This window comes from Cydia splendana, chromosome 14 (assembly GCF_910591565.1).
Source record: "Cydia splendana chromosome 14, ilCydSple1.2, whole genome shotgun sequence".
Classification (NCBI taxonomy): Eukaryota; Metazoa; Arthropoda; class Insecta; order Lepidoptera; family Tortricidae; genus Cydia; species Cydia splendana.
The window spans coordinates 3,890,147-3,914,071 of record NC_085973.1 but is presented as its reverse complement, the minus strand read 5'-3'; the positions used below and the strand labels follow the sequence as shown (position 1 = coordinate 3,914,071).

Sequence of the window (23,925 nt, the reverse complement as noted above, 5' to 3'; positions counted from 1 at the left end):
TAAACATTTACCATCTTTAGGGTTGATTCTCTTACATTTTATTGACGGGTACCTAGGGAGATAGATGAAGGTCTGAATTAAAACGCATATTTTTAATTCGAATACGTTGTATTATAATATAACATATTGCCTTACCACCTTATTCATAAAACTTTACGGGCCTGATTTAGTTAAATTATATTTTCACCCTTTCTTACATAAGTCAAAATGACAAATAAACACTAATAACAATTCATAGCTAATTCAGGCCAATATCGCCATATAGCCATTAGAAAAAAAAAAGTGAAATAGGGGGTGGGCCAGGGAATGCAGCATTACTTTATTCATAAGGGTAACATTCCATTTCTGCTGCGCTACTAGTACGAAACGCGTCGGTGTTATTGTCAATTTCCATAGTAAAATGAATGGTAGTGCTGCTGTCGTTGGAAATGGACTGTCACCTTAAAACTTAGCAAACAAAATGACAGGTTAGAATAAACGATTATCAAGGCATGTTGAAATAAAATGGCAAAGCATTTTGAAATAGGCCAGCTGGCGTGAAGTAAGTATTATGGACACTGTTGCCAGGGAGGTTTTGGGATTATACTGAGCAACTTTTACTATGAAACCAACCCCAAAATCGCGAAAAAAAATTACCCTCCTATAGAAAATGGACCAGCCAAAATGAACTAACTAACTAATATGGCTCAGCGATCCAAAGAGGATCTTGGCCTCCGAAACGAGAGCATGCCACTTTTCCCGATTCTGCGCCGTTTCCTGCCAATTATCGGCTTGAGCCAAAATGAAACAGCCTAAATTTTTTTCGCGATTTCGGTGTTGGTCCCGTAGTAAAAGTTGCTCAGTATAATCCCAAAACCTCCCTGGCAACGGGAATGCAGTCATTTTTAGCCACCCTGTATAATTACAAAAAATAACATTATTTGGGTACTATTGCTTGGCGATTCTAAGTAAGTTTGTAAATGTCCCTGAAATTTCAAATTGTATATTTATTCACATTTGGTACGTCATCACGCTATTTATGTCAATATAGGTACTATACTAGCAAGAAAATAATGGCTCCATCACTCATCGGTGAAACAGGTGACTGTGACATTTATATAGTCCGAGAGACTCACTAACGGGGCTCATGGCGAAGAGCTCGAACCATATGTCACTATTAGTTTTAAGTTTTGTAAATTGCTGCGCCTTAAGGGCGTATGTACATTGTCCGATATTAAGCATAAGAGCCCTGCGCGGCTCGGCTTAAAAAGTCCAAGTCAAAAAAAAAAAAGAAATCAAGAAGTTTCAATTTGGCGAGGCTGTATGGAGCGTTATGTCACCTACTTATAGCGTACCTACGTATATAAAAATTAAGATGATTGACCTTATTAACCTTATTCCTCAATTTTAGTTTATTGATTTTGATTTGGTGACTTTTGGTTTACCTTTTGTCAAAGAAATCTAATAGATATAAAACTATTTTAACGAAATATAAATCTAAAATCACAACATAATTATTACAGACTCAGTGATCCAAAATGAGACTTGGGCTCAGGCACTTCAGCACCACTTTTCTTGGTCCTGTGCTTCTTTTTGCTACAATGACTCGAAATTCACGCAGATTTCATGTCACTCCAGAGATACCTAAGGGGTCATCCATTAATTACGTCACACGTTTAGGGCGAGGGAGGGGGTCAAGAAAATGTGACATGTTGTGACATGGGGGAGGGGGGAGTCACAAACATTGTGACGTCACTTTAACTTCATCAGTAACCGAAAATTAATTTATATTTTTTTATACGCTGTACAGTTAAATAATGAGTTTTTGGAAGTAATTTTCATTCCTAATTGGTTTTGTGTTATAAAATTACTAATATTTCTTTTACCAAAAATATTTTTTCATTCAAAAAAATAATGCCGAGTTACTATTGCCGATTTCGTTGAAAACAAAATTGCCTAAAATGTGACGTCACACCAGGTGGGGAGGGATTTACAAAATGTGACCAAGTGTGACAAGGAGGGGGGGGAGGGGTCAAAAAACCTAGAAATTCGTGTGACGTAATTAATGGATGATCCCTAAGGCAGGTCATTATATAATATATGAAAACTATATCACAACTTCATTTAAGTGTTACAACATGATAGTAGGGTAGGGACGGTTTACTTCAAATTGTCATATATCGCTTGGCCCAATAATAATATCTATGTTACATTTTCAAGATAGTTGAAATTCGACTTAATGTCACTATGACAATGTTCATTTCAGTTCGAAAAAGTGAAACATAGAACCCTGTAATATTGGGCCAGCGATATATCAACAATTCAATATACCTACCACAATATATCAATTCAAAAAAATACTTTAAATTTCGGGTTTTGAAATTTTATTAAAATTTTACAGTAAATTTCATTTACATGATGGCGCATGAGAATTCGCATCTGACTCTCACGCTATAATGGGTCTAGGCTGATGAGAAGCCTTCATACATAAGTTATGAGATTATGCTCAAACAAATGTTCCCACAGCGTTGAGTAATTTTTAAAATTTACATTGCGAGGTAAAGTGAAAATTGTAGCAGTATAACATTGAAAAAAAATATTACTTGTCGCTCTAAGTCGTCGTGCTGTATATTAATTTTACAGACACAACGCTGGCCCAATAACACAGGGTTCTATGTTTCGCTTTTATCGAAATGAAATTTGAACATTGTCATAGTGACATTAGTGAGTCAGATCAAGAAAAGTCTGCAGAGATTTTGATAATGCAGTGCAAGTGTTGTTTATACGTCATAATTTCATAGAAGTCTGACGTTTAAAATAACACTTGCACTGCGTGTGCTATCAAAATCGCTGCAGACTTTTCTCAGTCTAACTCTATCTTGAAAATGTAACATAAAACCCTTTAATATTGGGTCAGCGTTGTGTCTGTAAAATTAATATATATACAGCACGACGAATTAGAGCGAAAAATCATTATTTTAAATGATTGGTGTTTTGTCAACTCAATATACATCAGATGCCTTCTAGACGCTACCGAGATTATCAACATTCAAGAATACTCTATCATCTAGACTCTAGAAAGCTTGGAAACAAATTAAAAGTGGAAAAATTCACTTTCTTAGGCGGGACTTGAACCCACGCTAGCCCGGCTCGATCTGAGCTACCAAGATAATAGCATCGTTCGTTTCTGCTTGATACAAAATTAATATAGACTCTAGATTCTGAAGGTACCTACTATTACTATACTCCGCAATCTCATCACGGCAGGCGGTGTATTCTCATAGTGATTACAGGTTATGAATTAAAGCTGATTTTTCAACAAGCTTTTATTAGGTCGACCTGTATGTAACTAACTATGTAATGGAATCTAAGGTAACTAATTTAACCATCTTCCAAGGATCATAGCGTCATGAAAATTGGCAGCTGTATGTAGTTCTGATGACAATACAATAATATGGTACTGTCGAACTAATCTGATGATGGAGACAGGAGGTGGCCATAGGAACTCTCGACCTGTATGTAACTAACTGTAATGGAATCTAAGGTAACTAATTTAACCATCTTCCAAGGATCGTAGCGTCATGAAAATTAGCAGCTGTATGTAGTTCTGATGACAATACAATAATATCGATACCTTTGGGTCCAATTGGCGTAAAGGACAAAATGCTACTTCTCAGGAGACGTTTAAATTTTGATATATTTTTGTTGTTTATCGACCTATATTTTTGATGTGTATTAGAAAAGTACTCAAAATGTTAGTCTCTTTAACCTTAATTAGCAATCATATCTTTAAATTAAATAGGAAAGAAGTTAATGTCCTTTAAAATTGGTCAAAAACAGTATCAATGTCCTTTGCGCCCATGAAATTTTTGATAATTTTTGTGAATCTTGTTTAGTAAGGGGTCGTAAGTGACGTTCTCAGAATATTTTATTCCAAATTTGGGGTGTATTAGTTACCAGTCACGGTACACATGTTAACTGTTTTCAGCATAGTTTACTGTTACGAAGCTTAAAAATGTATCAAACGGTAGTTAAATATGCTAGGTATATCCCGATTACAGTTGTAATTAATATTTTTCTGATAATATAGTAATAATAAAGAAAACACAATATTTTTAATCAATTATTTAATAAAAAATAATTAAATGCTCAAAGAGTAGCTAATATTCGGGAATGAAGGTAAAGTAAATGTCCCAGTGCTTAACACTAGCCGCCTTATATTATAGAAATCATAACATAACAGCTTTTAATCATAACAAGGGAAGTATAAGATCGGCTAACTATGATTAGAATTAGCATATCAAGCATTTGGACGTTTACTTAGTAAATAAACGTCCAAAGACTATAATTCAGTACAATAAGTTATAATGGGTACTGTTTCAATATTTCAAGATCTCTTATTTCAAAATACGATACATCAAAATATTTAATCGATTCAAGTTCTGTGTTATTTAGTCCCCGTTACCTATAGCTGCATTAATTTCTGATTTCAAACACTTAAAAATATATTTTGTTAGAACGATTATGAAATAATTAAGTAAATGAATTGATTAAAACCGATTCGGTTATTAAGTATTAATTACTACTTCCTTCAGATACGTTTCAAACTTTCTAAAGTGCTTGAAACGATTTTTTTTTCAACGAGGTATTGTAGCCGAGCTCAACCAATGACACAAATAATTAAATTACGCACAAACAACCACTTCCACCGCTCAGGGACGGATAATAAACAGTCATAACATAACCCTGCGCTGGTCAAGCTGCATGCCCAATGAGAATCGGGATAGGGAGGCGATGGGCAGTCGCTGATACACCTGTTTCGTTCTCCTAATCGACAAGAAATGCGAGTCGGAAAGGTACAGAGTGTATTATGCACAGGCTAGTACGTTGTTGCAGGACTATAAGAGATTCCACTGCGAGTAAAACAATGATAGTTGCGGAAAAAAAACTGAGCTGAGGTTTCTAATTTGAAGGGCAAACATTACATTTTAGTAGTAAAGGACCCATAAAACGATTTATATATTTGGCATTATAGAGACTTTACGCCCATGAACAAATATAACAGCGGAAAAATCTCTTAGCGTAAATGCTTTCAAATTTAAGGGCAAATATTACATTATAGTAATAAAGGTCCCATAAAACGATTTATTGGTATTATTCACCGCTACGTCCATGTTATTTGTTTTAAATTTAGAGTTTAGAAATAATTTGACGTAGTAAAAGACACAAGTATTAGAAAAGTCCTTTACAACCTTGTTCGCTTCTTATACTTATTAAAAAATATGTTTAGAGCGGGTCGTAAAGGGCAAGTACAATAATACCAATAGTAAAATATGTCCTTTACGACCATCTTGACAATACGATATGAAAAATCATTAAGACAAATGAAGGGCTTAAAGGACGACAAAAGACATGTAAGTCATTTACAACAATATTTATATTTAGCGGTAACCTTTACAATAATATCATTGAACATCTAATTTGTAACTGGTCATTTACGCCCCTTGAGCTAAGCTGTTTTTGCAAATTCATGGTGTAAAAATTGGGTCGTAAAGGACACTTTTTAAGAGATATCGAAATTTTAACTATACAGAACGATAGCGCTTGGAATCTGAACAAAACTGTATATATATAACTCATTTTCGCCAAAATGTCCTTTACGCCAATTGAACCCAAAGGTATCGATATGGTACTGTCGAACTGATCTGATGATGGAGACAGGACGTGGCCATAGGAACTCTGTGATGAAACAACGCAACCTAAATGTGTTAAGGGTTTTTAGAATTGTCTCGATGAGTATTAGTTGTCTGTCGTAAGAAAAGTACAGTCAGCGATAAAAGCTTGTTTCAAAAATGAAATTTTTGCCAAAAACTTATTTATGGATAAGATCATATTTATCCTCCTAAAGCCCAAGGTCCTACATATAGTACTTGTTCAGTTCGATGAAATTTAAACCATATTCAATTGGAACAGAGTTGCATTTCTTTTGTTTCGTTAAATTTTCCAACAATTATAAACCAACTCTATTCCCTGCACTATAGGTTCAAATTTCAGTAGCAAATTTTGGGTTTTTCATTTGTATGGCCTTAGGAGGCTATAACAAATCCACATACACATAACTATTATTGTAATATTATTGCATCCAGAATACGCCACCAGCACACCCTTAGCGCCCCACGCGTTAAAAAAACATTAAATTTTAATCTGACTAAAAATAAAATGTACATAGCTTCATACTACCAAAGAGAATTTGAAATAGAGGGTTACCGTCGTGGACGTCATGGTAAATTATGTAGCTACAGTACATTTACTGCCATCTTCCGACAGAGGATAAAACTGTTAGAACGCCATTTGACTTTGATCATTATTCTTTCACTGAAATGTGTTAACTTGTTAAATATTAATATTAACGCCATCTACTCGAGCGTAGGCTAAGGTTATGGCGCCATCGCTCGGAAACATTGCAACATACCCCAGTGTCGAGTAGATGGCGTTAATATTAATATTTAACAAGTTAACACATATCAGTGAAAGAATAAGGATCAAAGTACATAAAATGGCGTTCTAACAGTGTTAATATTCTGTCGAAAGATGGCAGTAAAACAGTGGCTACATAATTTACTTTGACAATCCGCCTCTATACACTTTCTCTTTGATACTACATACCCCTACATCCCAAAAACATCATAAAGGTATTCAAAATACATCATTTCCCTTAGAGACCCTTCGGTTTGCCCGTTTTAATGCGTCGCTTCACGCATGTTACCCTACCCTACCCTTTAGACCAGTGTCCCGTGATGGAATTATGAACCTATCATATAATAGAATTTTCGTACACCGTGGAGGCTTTTAAGGATTGGAGCAGAGACCAGTTGATAATATAGACTTGTTGTCACTGTAACGGCTCGGCCACGACTTTGCGCGACTGGCGGCGGTGGCGGCGACAGCCATAGGTTGGAGCGAGACAGCGTTCGGACCTTTCGTTCCCACATATGGTTGCCACCGCCGCCGCCGGTTACGCAAAGTCGTGGCCGTTACGTAAGGAATGCGCGCGTGGATAATGGATATTGTAGCATTGTAGCAGAGGAATTTAAGGCCCCGTAGGTTATTCTCTCACTCTCACTGAGCGTAAGCGTGAGCGAGATGGCTCTACGAGTCTACGTGCCCAGAATCGCGGATATCATCTTTTTGAATTTTAATTTTTAGTAACAAAAAAAAAGTATAATCGATGACATCTATCAAAAATTTTAGAGGCAATTTTCATATTTTAAGCTTTTGTGGAAATATTGTGTGTAAGACTGTCCCATAATATTTGAGCAAGAATATTCTAAGTATATTTAATTGTTTATTTGTTCATTTTATACAGCAGCACTTACAGATAAACCTTACGTGCTAATAGTGTTGTTAGTAGGTATTATTTTCGGTTAGGTAGGTAATATTAATTTATATATTATCAGTTTTTATTATTAATTCGTCTTTGATTTTAGGGTTGTGTCGGATAGTAGTACATTCACGCGTGAAGGAGATGTCATTGTATTGTTACCCGACGGCGGTCTTTACATTAGGTGCAGGGCTATAACCTCCAAAATCGAAGTTCGCGAATTGCGGGCATCTTTCTCTGTCACTCTTATTACGCCTTCATTGGAGTAAAAGAGAAAGATCCCTGCAATTTGCGAATTTCGGTTTTCGCGGTCTCAGGTCCTGTTGACAACATGCCAATCGCTAACGCTCCGTAGCGAACGAAACGCAACTGTCACTGTCACACTAATATGGAAGAGTGATAGAGACACTGTAACCTGTAAACCTATGAAAATGTACCCGGCTGGTTACATAATACCTAGGGATGTAATAAAGGAAAGAAAACACAAGAGTCCACTTGATAGCTGTTTTATTTCTTCTCTCAAAACTCCTACATACCCTAAAAATTACATCTTCTAGCTCTGACTGCTAACGGTAGAGCTGTTGGTTCATTAATATCTGTATTCTTACACTTAGGATAAACCACCAATAAACTAGTTGTTTAGTTAAATTTTATTCAGATAATTATAACCCGTAAAGTTACGCCTGAGCATTAAATTGGCAAGTAACACTGTCCATTAGATCACAGTAAACCTTGGTTATGATATTAAAGTTATTCATTATAAATGTGACAAAAGCAAAAGGTTACCGATCTATGACAAAACAAAACATGAACTTCAAGTAAACTATGAGCTTACTATGGGCTACCTAAGGGCCAACACATACCTGCTGCCACAGACGACGTTAATTCCTCCAAGTTAACTCCTCTGCGTTCCGCCAGACGAACGAGATAGACGATCTAAAAATATAACAAATATCATGAGATTTAGCTTTGTGCACAACTGCTGAGAGACACCTAAACACTGAACCGAATCATAACACTTACAGAAAAGTCTGCAGCGGTCAAGAATAGCATTTGGGTCGGAACTCGTGACAATGACCATGAAGGCGTCCCGATCTTGAGAAGACCCGTCTCTTACATCAGCTTGCCGCGCTCAAGGGCACGCATCTCTTTCTTCAGCAACATGGCAAAGGAAAGCAACATTTGCCACGACATATTAAACCCTGGAAAGAATAAATAACTTAGTCTTTACCGAGTTTGGATTTAGCCGGTTTGCCGTGAAAACACAACATTGCGAGAATTACTTACCCAGTAACCAAAATAAGTATCTCCGGAACTATATACAGCGACAATGGATTTCCACGCTGAGTTTTATATTAATATATTTTAATTTTTGTAACAATCAATATATGTTCTGACACAAATCCATGCCGTCTTTTCTTCTCATTCTATTTTCCTTCCATTTCAAATTTCGTGCTCTTTATAACACTGCACGTTGCCAGTCATATTGTGCTATCTTTTAAAACATATAGGTTTAATTACCCAACGACACAATATCAAGAAAAAAAGGTGAAATACAAATATTTCTATTCGTAATTAAACTATATAATTAAATTAAATCATGTTCAATATTTCTAAAAAGAAATTAACACTAACAGAAATAACAGAAACAACGAAGTTCCACCAAAACCACTTCGATAATGAAGCGTAAGCGATTGTCACCTTGGCTAGGCCGCCAGATCCTTACTCCGGTGTGCAAGGTACAATTAAAGCATAATAAGTGCATTTTAAGCATATTCTAATTTAATGGCGCCATCTAGTTTTCAGATTTTTGAACATTTTCTTCTTCTTCTTCCTCGCGTTATCCCGGCATTTTGCCACGGCTCATGGAAGCCTGGGGTCCGCTTGACAACTAATCCTAAGAATTGACGTAGGCACTAGTTTTTACGAATGCGACTGCCATCTGACCTTCCAACCCAGAGGGTAAACTAGGCCTTATTAGGATTAGTCCGGTTTCCTTACTATGTTTACCTTCACCGAAAAGCGACTGGTAAATATCAAATGATATTTCGTACAAAAGTTCCGAAAAACTCATTGGTACGAGCCGGGGTTTGAACCCGCGACCGCGATTTTTGAACATTTTCTAAGTGCTAAAACGTAAAGACTAAATATGTACCTTCATACTAAAGAAAATATATTACAAGTTAAATTATATTTATCATGTAAATGGGTTTAACTTTCTTCCCGACATTTCGACAAGAGTTTCACTAGTCAAGGTTGCGGATAACTGAACCCAAATAAACGTCAAACAGAATGGGTTAACTTGTTTTGACTGGCCTATAAAAGTTCGTAAAAAAGAGGTTAGGTATAGATGGTCAAGCAAATCTTGTCAGTAGAAAAAGGCGGCAAATTTGAAAAATGTAGGCACGAAGGGATATCGTCTCATAGAAAATTTGAATTTCGCGCCTTTTTCTACTGACACGATTTGCTTGACCATCTATAGGTACACATCAATAATTTAAGAGCCCATCAACGTGCACACTAGCGCCACTGCTAAATAATCGTGATTATTTAAATTTAACGAAAGATATTTAAAAAAGGGGGCCGCTACGTACTGTATTTTGTATTTAAGTACCTTTTGAATACATCAAACTAGTTTTTATGTTGCTGTATTCGTCAATCTTTTAACAATTCGGTACCAAACATCAATTTGGTAACAAAAAAGGAATGTTTCTTAGAAACTTTCTGGGACATTTTGGGAAATATGGTGGAAGTTGATCAGCTTCATGTACTTTACCAGCATACCAATTTTTATAGAAATCTAAGATGTGATCGAAATGTACAAACTTTTTGAGAAAGGTATTAAAATTCCCTTAAAAATTAGGATAAGTACGTAATTCTAAAAACGAAGTGAAGAAATCACGAACAAGGCAGCCGGTTTCATCAGACATGCCCATTTCACCAACAATGAGCTTATTGAAATGAATCCTGATAAGATTCTCTTTCCCTCTTGCTATGTAAGCGAAATTATAATGGGTTTAATGGTTTTTAGATACGATAAACGGATTTGAAATTGGAAATATGCTTAGGGTTTATTCATATTTATATTCATATTCTTTATTTGTATTGATCATACATTATCACAGATGCGTAATTTACATTACAAAATTATATGACAGAAAAATTTGGTTATTAATTGTAAGGGAAAGTGTTATCCTTCTAAAGGGGCCCACAGATTACCAGTCCGCCGGACGGTATCGGCCTGTCAGTTAGAACAAGATTTTGACAGTTCCGAACAACTGACAAGCCGATACCGTCCGGCGGACTGTTAATCAGTGGGCCCCTTAAGACGCTCGGTTGTAAGTTGTAAATATAGTAACTAGTAGAATGGAATTTCAACCATTATGGATTAAAATTAAAATAAAGAAGCTTATGTTTGTTTCGTTCAATTTTATAAAAAAATAAATTAACCTTATCTATGTCATATACTATTAAATTTTAAATTTAACTGGCTTTTTTACTTTAGCGTGGGGACTATAGCCCAAGCCCTCTCGCGCATGAGAGGAGGCCTGTGCCCAGCAGTGGGACGTATATTATAGGCTAAAATGATGATTTTACTTTTATGGTGGTCTTTTGTAGGTAGAGTATGTGCGATGTGCGGAAAGGGAAGTCGTGGAATATAAAGAAGCCCATTAAAGGATGACTCAGGTTAGACCGGGCCGTGACCGGGCCGGAGCTTCCGGCGCTTACTTTTCTATGACATAACAGGTGATCACGTGATGCTTTCCATAGAAAACGATGCGCCGGAAGTTCCGGCCCGGACAGGGCCCAGTCTAACGTGAGTCATCCTTAACCCTCTACATTCTACGACTCTTTTCTTTTCGCACAGACTCACACTCGCACAAGGATAAGGATCCAGCTTTAGGATTTTCTTTTACAATATTTGCGAGTATGCTAAGGGCCTATTCATAAATTACGTCATTTCAAATTAGGGGTAGGGGGGGTCTGGACATCGGATGATGGTAGCATGACGTAGGAGGAAACGGGGTCTTTCGGAGCATGATTTTTGGATGATTTTAGGAGGGGGGGGTCAAAAATCGTCAAAAATCGATGACGTAATTTATGGACAGCCCCTAATGTGAAATTAGCATATATGTACCTACTTAATTTGGTGAAAAACCATGGTGTATGTTTTTATGGAAAAACGCTAGAACTATTGCGACTACCTACATGCGAATAATATTTCAAGACAAAACAAAATATTACACGATCTGTACGGTTACCATCAGTTTGTCACTGACATACACGCCGTCGAGAACGTAATTTACTTTCTATACATCCCGTTTGCACTAATATGCGAGTGCGAGCGAGATGTATAGAAAGTAAATTACGTTCTCGACGGCGTGTATGTCAGTGACAAACTGATGGTAACCGTACTGCTGGAACTTGCTATGTTAACTAACTGAAGTAACGGATCGAGCTCTAACGGCTCGGCCACGACATCGAGCGACTTGCGACGGCGGGAGCTATAACCATAGGTTAATTGGAGCGTGACACATCGATCAGACCTTTCGCTCAAACCTATGGTTATCGCTCCCGCCGTCGCAAGTCGCTCGATGTCGTGGCCGAGCCGTAATAGTGACATCAATGCGAAAACGACATCAACGCATTTATCAAGCAAATTGATAATCGCGACGCCCAAGTCAACGTTGCAACATGAACGATGCTGCAGGTGCTGCAGTCGCTATCTGAACATAACCCTTAGGCCGGTGGCAAATTAAAGCCATTCATACATTGCGTTCGACCAAAAGTATGAACGGTCTTGATTTGCCGCTTGACGCGCCGCGCGCCGCTGACTTACGTACGAATGTACAAGTGCGACAGAGAGGCAACACGTCAAACGTGGTACGCGGTAGGCCTTCAGCCCCGATGCTGCAGGTGCTGCAGTCGTTATCTGAACATAACCTTTAGGCCGGTGGCAAATCAAAACCATTCGTACATTGCGTTCGACCAAACGTATGAACCGCCTTGATTTGCCGCTTGACGCCGCGCGCCGCTGACTGCTGGGGGCCTACCGCGAATTACGTGCGACGTGTTGCCTCTTTGTCACACTTACGTACGAATTTACAAGTGCGACAGAGAGGGAACACGTCGAACGTGGTTCGCGGTAGACCCTCTGTTCGTTTTATTCGCTCAATTCCCCTGCACATGCTTTGCAAACGAGGCTTGGTAAAATGCATTGGACATGAAAGGCATGCGTTTCAATTTCGCACGCAAATAAAATAAATAATACAAGCCGGGAGGCCAATTCGACCTTTACTTTATTTAGGTAAGGTAAACTTACTAGTGCTCGACATGCTAAAATGCCCAATAGATGACACCTTGCTATCACCTCTATTGACAATGACTTAAGTTTCAAGATGACATGTACTGGAACCGCGTCGAGCACCAGTACGTTTACCTTAGGTACATTTAGGTTTTAGCCAAGTTTCGCCATTTTGAAAATTTTCCGAAAAACGCAACGACAAAAAAAACTATCTAAACGTACAAAATTTCCCGAGAATGAGCTGAGAAATGCAACCTTTAGAGGAGAACATCCGGACATACGAAACCATTTTTGCCCTAGTTGAAACGGAGACCTTCGCTAACGCTCGGTCAAAAACGACATCATTTTTATATCAAAATAAATAAATATTGGTGACATCTTACACAGATCGACCTAGCCCCAAACTAAGCATAGCTCGTACTATGGGTACTAGGCGACGATATAAACATATTTATATAGATAAATACATACTTATATACATAGAAAACACCCATGACTCAGGAACAAATGTCTGTGTTCATCACACAAATAAATGAACCCAGGACCATCGTCTTCGCAGGCAGGGTCACTACCCACTAGGCCAGACCGGTCATCATCGAATGTAAAAATGTAAAAAAAAATAATTTGGATTGGTCTCCATGTTCCATTTAAATTGCATTTTATCTGGATGATGCAGAAACGCTTTTTTCCTTTTTGCGAGCGTTAACAAGTCGGGGTTACTGCGATTTAAGCTTTGAACAAAGAATGAGCTTTGGACAAAACTGCTTTTAACGAGCTTTTAATCAAATTTACATCCTCGTTAGTTCTCCTCCACCCCCAATGTCCGGGATAACATTCTATCCACGTAACACCGGTTACAATCGTCTGTTACAATAATAGAGTACTCAGAGGTCAATTGGATCACAGGGCAAATCATATCAATCTAAAAAATCTATTTTGAATTCTAAAATAGTAAATATACTCATATTCGTATTTTATTGATAATATAAATTACAGCTCAGGCATTCCTAAAATAAATTAAAGGTAGATAAATATACAAGATTCAGACATTTGAGAAAAATAATTAAATGCAATTAATTAAGTCAATGATTGCGACTTTATTTACTGCTAACACTACACCTTATAAAACAAAGTCCCCCGCCGTGTCTGTCTGTTTGTGTGTTTGTATGTTTCCATGTATGTTTGTTCGCGATAAACTCAAAAACTACTGAACGGATTTTCATGACGTTTCCCCCTATCAATAGAGTGATTCTTGAGGAAGGTTTAGGTGTATAGTTTGTTAACCCGTGCGAAGCCGGGGCGGTTCACTAGTGTCTATAATCCTGAAGTCTTTACTCTTATTAAAAATCTGGAGGCTACTTAGGAGGCCTTAGAGGTCATAATTCGAGTCTAAATGGCAATTAAGTGGTTAATTAAACGCCAGAGGTTAATAATGGCCGATGTAATTTTTTTGGTACGTTACCATTACCTTGATTTATTGACTAGATTAAGAATTAAATTAATCTTTTAATCAATTTCGAAATTAAATCTTTCCAATAAAGCTGGCCATACACACTAGGCTACGCCTGCTCAGTTTTATCTGGGCACTTAAAGCTGTTTAGAAAACTGCGCAGACGGTATCGTCTTGGGTCGTCCCATTCGTTTTTCGTCAAGTTCTTAAATTAGTCCTATTCTGCTTTCGTCACTCATTCTACATTGAAAGCCACCGACGATTGTGACGAATGTAGAATGAGTGACGAAAGCAGAATACCGCGTAGACGAATGCCACATCCGCTATGTTTTACCTGTGCTCAGGTGTGTATGGCCAGAACAGAGGGTCTACCGCGAACCACGTTCGACATGTTGCCTCTCTGTCGCACTTGTAAATTCGTACGTAAGTGTGACGGGCAGGCAACACGTCGAACGTGGTTCGCGGAAGGCCCTCTGGCGCGAACGCGTGCGACGGATTTTACCTACAATGGCACCCGCTTGCGTGCGCCCGCTCCGTACATCCGCATCAGCTATAGTTCGTTTTTTTAGCATTAGAAAAAAGGAAAACAATCTTGATGTGTCTTTTAATGGAAAAACACATTTTATAAATAAGTTACGGCAAATATGTAACAATTATGAATCTAATACGATCATTTATATTCTTCTGCTTTCATAAGTAATAGTTACTGATTTTTAAAAGTGTTTTTCAAATAAAAGACATGTCAAGATCGCTTACCTTCTTTCAAGTTCTTTCTAATGCTATAAAAAACGAACTATAGCGGACGCCCTGATTATTGTTGTTTTTATTATTTTTATGTTACCTGATTTATATTAATCACAGTTTTGTGTTGTATGCATACTGCATGTAGGTTATGATAAGTCTTCTGTTGACATGTGTCTATTTGCGATGTTCATTCCTTTAATACAGATAGTTTTGGTAGCACGTATTTTCAATGTTATTCCCGTAGTAGTCCCATATTTTACATTGGCGACGAGCTGAACTCATGTTATTCTCGATGTTGGATTGTGCTCAAGCGTGTGGTGTCGTGTGGGCGCAATGACGGTCGGTAAAATTGAACCATTCGACGCGAACAAAGATAAGTGGTCGTCATACGTGGACCGCCTTGAACAATATTTTATTGTTAATGATATCGAGGAAGCAAAGAAAGTTGCTACACTAATTACGTTTATTGGCGGCCCTACATATGAACTGCTAGTGACTCTTTGTTCACCAAAGAAACCACACGAAGTGAAATATGATGACATCAATAAAATTATGCTACAACATCTGCAGCCAACGCCTAGCATATTAGCTGAGAGGTACAAGTTTCGGCAAAGAACGCAAACTAAAAGTGAGTCTATATCGGACTACGTGGCAGCTTTGAAGGAGTTGGCTAGAACGTGTGACTTCAAGACGGGATTAGACGACAATTTAAGGGATCAGCTTGTCTGTGGCTTGTTTAGTGAGATGATCAGACAGAGACTTTTTGCGGAAGATGAAGTTAGTTTCTCAAAAGCTTATAAACTAGCCACCGCCTTAGAAGCGGCGGAGACGAACGCGGCGGCAGTGGTGAACGGCAAGCGACCGAACGACGACGGTGCCGTGGCATGTCATGCTGTCACGAGTGAAACTCGCCGCAGCGAGGGACGAGCGGGACGACGCGCGACAGCGGCAAGCAGCGAGCGAACGCGCGGTCGCTACAGCGAGGGCGCAGCCGGCGGGAGCGGCGCGCCGGGCGCAGCGGCTGGAGCGTCGGGCACGGGCCGGGGGCGCGCGGGCCAGGCTGGCGGGCGCGGCGCCGGGAGCGGCTGGACTCGCTCGACTTGTCGGGCTTGCGGCGGACAACATGATGCAGCCGGATGCAAATTTCGCGTATACGTGTGTCGTGTATGTAATCGGGAAGGCCACCTTAAAAGAATGTGCCCTAAACTTGGCGCGGGCGGCGCGAGTTACACAGACGGCAATTACGTAAAAGAAGTAGCTGATTCGGATACCGACGATAGCGTCGAGGTAATTACTTCAATTTATAACATAAGTCCCTCAAAAGACTACAAACCATATATCTTAACATTACTTGTTAATAATAAACAGTTGGAAATGGAGGTAGACACCGGTAGTCGCATATCGTGTATTAGTCTTGATTGCTATCGCGAAATGTTTATTGACTGTGATTTAATAGATTCCAATCTGTCTTTGAGATATTACACCGGACCGCCTGTAACTATTGTAGGCAAAATAAGGCCTGTTGTTAAATATAAGGATCAGGTACGGGAATTTACTTTGTATGTCGTGAAGGGCGGGCGGACGTCTTTAATCGGGCGCGAATGGTTAGAAGAGCTCGGTATTGTGGACCGCGACAGTTTCCCGTGTAATAGTATTGTTACGGGAGGGAAATTTGATTTGCACACGTTCAGTTCCAGATACGCGCAGGTTTTTGAAGACGGGCTGGGGTGCTACACGGGTGAGCCGGTGGGCTTTCGGCTGCGAGACGGCGCGACGCCCGTGTTCTTGCGCGCACGCCCTCTAGCATTTGCCTTGCGCGAACCGGTCGACCGCGCGCTGGACCAGCTGGTGAGTGACGGCATCGTAACCCCGGTCGAGTGTTCGGATTGGGCCACACCTATTGTACCAGTAGTCAAATCGGACGGCTCGATTCGTATCTGTGCTGATTATAAACTTACGCTCAACAAATGGCTAGAAATAGATAGGTATCCTCTGCCTAGGATAGACGATCTGTTGGTAAAATTAAATGGCGGGGACAAATTTTCTAAAATCGATCTAAGTCAGGCTTATGCGCAATTTCCGTTGGATGATACCAAGAAATTTACCACAATTAATACCCATAAAGGCCTATTTCAGTATAATCGCCTCGTCTACGGGCTCGCGTCGAGCCCTGGCATCTTCCAACGTAAACTTGAGCAAATGTTTGCTGACTTACCCTCGGTCGGAGTCTATCTAGATGATGTGATCATAACGGCGAAAAATGACGATGAACATTTAAAAATACTTTGTCAGGTTTTTGACAGATTACTAAAGTACGGTCTGAAAATAAAGAAAGAGAAGTGTACTTTTTTCGCAGAGTCGGTCACCTATTTAGGGTTTGTTATTTCAAGAGATGGAGTATCAGCAAGCTCAAGTAAAGTAGAAGTCATCAATAAAATGTGTAGTCCACAGAATGTTTCAGAGTTGCGATCATTTCTTGGAATGATAATGTACTACGCAAAATTTGTTAAAAACTTGAGCACAATATTATCTCCGATGTATGAATTACTCAAAAAAGATGTCAAGTTTGTTTGGAGTAAAGAGTGTCAGGCCGCATTTGAGAAAATAAAAAAGATGTTGCAGTCGAGTGAGGTGCTGGCGCACTACTCGAGCGAGCTGCCGCTGGTGCTGACGACGGACGCGAGCAGCACGGGCGTGGCCGCCGTGATCGCGCACCGCCTGCCCGCCGGCGAGCGGCCTGTCGCCTATGCGAGTCGAGTGTTAAGTTCAGCGGAGAAACACTACTCGCAGATCGAGAAAGAGGCACTTGCGATTATATATGGTGTTCAAAAATTTCACCAGTATTTATATGGAAGGAAATTTCTCTTGAAGACGGATCACAAACCCCTGGTAACCATTTTTGGAGACAAAGCCGGAATACCTGCTATGGCTGCGAGTCGACTACAGAGATGGGCGGTGATCATGTCTGGGTATAATTTTGATATAGAGTATGTTCGGAGTGAGGAAAATGGAGCGGATGCCTTGTCGCGATTAATAACCGGACCCGATAGAACAGTACGATCGGAGGTGACTTATCTTAATTACGTGCAAAACTTTTTACCTATAACAAGCACGGATATTAAAAAAGCAACGGACAAAGACTCCATTCTGGTAAAAGTTAAAATGTATATTGCTTCGGGATGGCCGACTTATTGCGATGATGAGAATCTTAAACCATATTACATCCGCAGAAACGAGCTGTATATGGAGGCCGGGTGTATACTATGGGGGTACAGGGTGATAGTACCTACTGTTTTTCAAAATAACATTCTACAAGAGCTACATGTTGGCCATGTCGGCATGGTAAAAATGAAGAGCACGGCCCGCAGCTACGTGTGGTGGCCCGGCATCGACGCGGACGTGGAGCGCGTGTGCCGCGAGTGCGCCGCGTGCGTGGCTGAGAGCAGCGCGCCGCCGAGGGCGCCACCCAAGCCGTGGCCGTATATTACAGAACCATGGACGCATTCTACATGTTGATTTTTTAGGCCCTATTGAAAACGAATCTTTTTTTGTTATTGTAGACTCGACGACAAAATGGATCGAGATTTTCCGAATGTCAAGGACAACTGCGTCATCGGTGATTAAAGTTTTGTGTGAAACTTTTTCTAGATTTGGTTTGCCTAGGTCGATTGTTTCGGATAATGGCCCTCAATTTGGTAGCGCAGAATATGATCAATTCTTGCAATCAAACGGCATTGAAAAAATACTTACACCGACATACCATCCCGCGTCTAACGGCGCTGCCGAAAACGCCGTGAAGCTCTGTAAAAAAGCAATCAAGAAAGCAAAGCGAGAGGGGGTCGATATCGACTTAGCCTTGCAAGCATACCTGATGTCCTACAGGAACGCAATCCATGGCACGACGGGCGATTCTCCTGCGCTATTGCTGCAAAAACGCAGGCTGCGCTGCCGATTAGATTTACTTCGTGGAGGGGAGGAGCGTGAGCGTACTGTGCAACGCGCGCAGGAGCGGCAAGTTCGAGCGGCTGGGGGTCGCGAACGTCAATTTCAAGTTGGGGACCTAGTGCACATGCGTGAGCAGGCCAATCCCGATAGGTGGGTAAAGAGTACAGTTAAAGAGGTAGTAGGCTCTAGGAATTACATGGTGGAAAGGGCGGATGGTACCCTAGTCAAAAAACATGTTGACCAAATTAAGCACAGTGTGCACAATCGTACAGGTACTCGGTTGGTGTGGCCTGATTGGGATACGTCTGGTGGTGAGGTGCCTGGTCCAGTCGACGCGGCTTCGGCAAGCGCGAGTGTCGCGGCTGCGCATGAGCACGGGCCCGAGCCGGCCACTGCTGAACAAGCGGTACCGTTGCCGAGAGCTCAAGCGGGTACTAGTAGTTATGGTCGGCCCTTAAAACCCGTTAGATACTTCCCGATGCCAGAAATTGATTAAAACTGTTTTGTTATAATTACATGAAGATTATAAGGTTTTGTTTATTAATGTTTAAGTAGTTATAATTCTGGAATGCAGTATACCTACTTAAAAATAAGTGTGAGGGTGTGTTGTATGCATACTGCATGTAGGTTATGATAAGTCTTCTGTTGACATGTGTCTATTTGCGATGTTCATTCCTTTAATACAGATAGTTTTGGTAGCACGTATTTTCAATGTTATTCCCGTAGTAGTCCCATATTTTACAATCATATTTGTATATTTGCCAAACAATCTTGATGTGTCTTTTAATGGAAAAACACATTTTATAAATAAGTTACGGCAAATATGTAACAATTATGAATCTAATACGATCATTTATATTCTTCTGCTTTCATAAGTAATAGTTACTGATTTTTAAAAGTGTTTTCAAATAAAAGACATGTCAAGATCGCTTACCTTCTTTCAAGTTCTTTCTAATGCTATAAAAAACGAACTATAGCGGACGCCCTGATTATTGTTGTTTTTATTATTTTTATGTTACCTGATTTATATTAATCACAGTTTAATACCGTATTTATACCATAAATTAAAAATCGTACACATCAGAATAAGATATTTTATTAAAAACGAATTAGTACTGCAAATCGAAAATAAATGGCCCCTTTAACATGATTGGACATTTCCTTGTCGGACTAAATTGAAAGTATTCCCAAATCGAAGCTGCGGGCTATCGAATCTTTCGGAACACCCAAATCAATTTCATATTTAACTTAATGATCACATAGACAAGCTAAGAATAATGACGTTCAATCCTTCATGCATTGTAGGCGAACGAAAATATCTGAACACGCACTCTAACGCCTTGACAATAGAGGCGTGTTCAGATATTTGTGGGCACCTTGGCCGCTCCGATATATCTGATGGCGACTGTACCACCATGAACCGCTGAACTACCCAGTCTGGGTGGACACGCTATTCTACGGATATTATACGCACGTAATGTCTGTATACGTATCAATGTATACGTAATAACGTACTACTTACTAATAAATTACAAATGAGATAATGTACCTAGTTATATCGGTGATTCTCGAGAAAATTCGAGGCTCCAACTTTCAAACCCCACTATTTCCGAAATGAAGTTACCTCAGTTACCATTGCCCCCCTTTCCCTCCCCTTCTAGCTCGTTTTCCTGTTGAATATATCACAAAGCTTGCACAACAACGAAAACTCATAAATCTGCAGCAAATCTCCAGAATCTCCCCCATAAAACAATCGAAGGAGCGAATTAAAACGACTTAGGGGGTCTATTTACGGTAGGGTTACCACTGTTTAGACGACAATGGTTTCACTCACTTAAATGGGAAGCTCGTCTTGTTTTCCTGTTATTTACACAAACGGGACCCGATGCTCTTTCGAACAAGGGGGCGATTTTTGAATTTCGATTGCTCGATTTCGTCACTCGAAAATCGGTGGAAAACGGCGAAATGCTAATTTTTGAAATACGAGCGATAGAAATCGGGACACGAGTGGTATTGACCACTCGTTTTCAATTCTATTAATAGAATTAAAATGCCTAGTAGTGGAGATATTATTGAACGAACTACACGAAATCGAGCGGTCGAAATTTAAAAATTGGCCCCCTGGTCGGCGTAAAGAGATCCGTCGTAACAAAAATACCTCAACTCAGTCTTTAAAAACTTTATATTTATTTGGCATTTAGGGCTGTGCACGCCGTTATAACCGTGCGTAGACGTGAACATACTTGCGTGTTGTAATGTACAGATTCTTATAAGAGACGGCACACCGGTTGCGTGACGTGTACGTGCACGGCTCCAACATTTTCGCACGCGCACGTATACGTCTACGCACACTCAGCCGGTGTTCTGACCTTTACAGACCAATTCTAGTTTTAGTTATTAGAGTTGAATATGATACTGATTTCATACTGATCTGTCGGTGTCAAAAGTGACATTTCTTCAATCCAAAACGTCAGTTTTGACACGGACAGTTCAGTATCGTATTGGATCTAATAACTAAAACTAGAATTGGCCTGCTAGTGGAAATGCATCTCTTGTCTTAAGGCGTGCTTACATTTAACTGTAATACTCACATAGAGTCAGTCCATGAAAAGTCTGCAGCGGATTTGATAGCCCACGCAGTGCACGTGTTATTATAAACGTCAAATTTCTATGAAATTATGACGTATAAATGACACTTGCACTGCGTGGGCTATCAAATCCGCTGCAGACTTTTCTTGGTCGTCGGACGTCTACCTACTTACATTTACATTTAATAAAAATGTCTAAGGTATGTCTAAGGTCTAAGGTATACATTTTAATTTTAAGTTTTGTGGAACTTTTAAGTTTGTCTCAGCAGTGGGACATACAAATAGGCAAAAAAATTATCAGAATACTTATATACTTATTATTTATATTCAAAAGTTTCACGTGAAATCGCAAACAAAATACTTAACATTAAACTCGTCACATTTAGTTACTGTCGCCGCCTAAAGTTCTGCCCAAATCTCGTTTACAGGAGCTTAGCGAGATCAAACCGATCTCGAAATGTTTGTCAACGGAGTTAACAAGTTGGCAGCTCTTCTGTGGACTTTAAAAGGCTTAACGCCTTGACCGTTTGCTTCGAGCAACACCGGGAAGGGAGTCGACATTCGCACTATTTCCCCTCTGCCGAAGCACATGCCCAACTGGGCATGCACACAACTAACGCAGTGGGTGTTGTGACTCGTCCGTACACAAAAAGAGATCGCGGTGTGCAAGATTTGTCTTTCACGTGTGTCATTTTCTATGTATTTGTGTCGTCATTACAGATTGGATTTTGTATGTAGTGAGAAGTGCGACTGTGTGCACGTTTCCCCAAAAAATGGCAGAACTATTTGTACGGTAAGATATCGCTTGGGCTCCTCCCTTCCGGCGTGTCAGAAACCGGTTTTGCTCGAAGACCGTTTGGCATTATGGTGACATTAGGATGATGACTGCTGACAGCGTTGCTATATTATACTTGCGATATATTATACTGTTTAGAGTCTGTGCGGAAAGAGACGAGTCGTGGAATGTATTGGGCCACATAATACGTTCCACGACTCTTCTCTTTCCGCACTGGCAAAAAAAACATTACAGTTAGAATTTAAAATTTCTAAATTCACAATTATGAGCTCGTATTCTTCGTCATATTTATGAAATCCTCAGCAGGTCCGTTGTATTTGGTGATGGGGCATTCTAATACCTACTACGTGTTAGTACCTAACATTTCTTCAACCAAAAACGTCAATTTTGACACTGACAGATCAGTATCATATCATATCAGTATCATATTGGAAACAGATCTAATAACTTAAACTAGAATTGGCCTGTTAATTACACGCGGGCGACAGCACGTTTAATTCTAACGTTTTCAGCAGTTGAATCCGCTAAGTAAACCGGTTTTTACCAGTGCGGACCGGTTGCGGCCGCTCGGATCTGATTTAGTTGAAAACTAAATTTCGTGATTTAAAGCCATTGTGGTTATGTAACTTTAGATTTATTTGTAAGTATTTATTTGCTACAAATACAGTGTTTTACATGTACACTTACGCATATAGAGTGTTTAATAGGAAGTATTTTAACTAAAAAAAAATATTATATTGGTTATTCCTGAAAACCAAGAAAGAGACTGAAACAGTAACTTTATTTTAGGAGGTTTTTAAAAGATTTTTTTTTTTAACCAAATTTGACTCCACTATGTACCTACGGTCGCAAATGCCGGTCCCGCATTGGCTTATACAGCCACGAGACGAGAGACATTGTTCCTCGCTTAGAGACGCTGCATAAGTCATCTGTCAAAATGTTAAAGGCCTGATGATGATGATGTACCTACACCGCTTTTTTGTATTTTATATGAAAATTGCCGAATTATAAAAACTACCCAGTAGCTTTGAATAATCCAGGAAACAAGGCATATTTCACGAATAGAAACGTGTCGAAAAATATAACCCGGTCTTCGTTATCGCGCCGGCTAAAAAAATACTTGTTTACCTTAGGGAATTGAATTTCCAATAGCCAGATTCATAAAGGGCGGTATAAATGATGAACTTCCCACCACATTCTTGGAGATAAACATTTATCCTAATGCTGTGAGCAACAAGGAAATAGGCCTCTAAACTGTTGGGACGGATAAATCAATTTGCGCAGGTAAGCGACACTGGTTGTGTTAAAGCGCGTCACACTGGCCGAGTTACTTATCTTGACAGTTACTCGTACTGTAAATTACTTGCAGAGAGAAAATTCGTCTTAAGTACCTACAGTATTACCCACACTGCTGTTCAATTTGGTGAAGCAACAATGTAATAACAACCTTACCTATTTCCTTAGGTACTGTTGCGCAGTGTTGCAACACTTGCAACACAGTTGCTCCATTAAACTGCGGTGTGGATACATCTTAAGAGCAACTTTCGAAAAATGTTTGACCCTTTTTAGGGTCCCTTACCTCTGAAGGAAAAAACACAACCCTTAAGGACCTCACTTTGTTGCCGTCTGTCTGTCTGTCAAGACCCTTTATCTCCGGAACACGTAGAGGTATCGAGTTGAAAATAAAACCATACTCAAATCTACAGTCCCTTGAAGCTTTGAAAAAAATTTATAAAC

At 39.6% G+C, this 23,925-nt stretch overlaps 1 protein-coding gene across 1 annotated transcript; it reads left to right on the top strand.

Annotated features, from left to right (window-relative positions):
- The first annotated feature begins 15,181 nt into the window (after positions 1–15,181).
- LOC134796938 (uncharacterized protein K02A2.6-like) lies at positions 15,182–18,375 on the top strand. Its single transcript, XM_063769132.1, has one exon. It carries the CDS (start codon positions 15,193–15,195, stop codon positions 18,373–18,375), a length of 3,183 nt encoding a protein of 1,060 aa, XP_063625202.1. The 5' UTR covers positions 15,182–15,192.
- The last annotated feature ends 5,550 nt before the right edge of the window (positions 18,376–23,925 follow it).

Coding starts and splice junctions, on each gene's coding strand:
- LOC134796938 (XM_063769132.1), top strand. CDS start 15,193: ATGACGGTCGGTAAAATTGAACCATTCGACGCGAACAAAGATAAGTGG.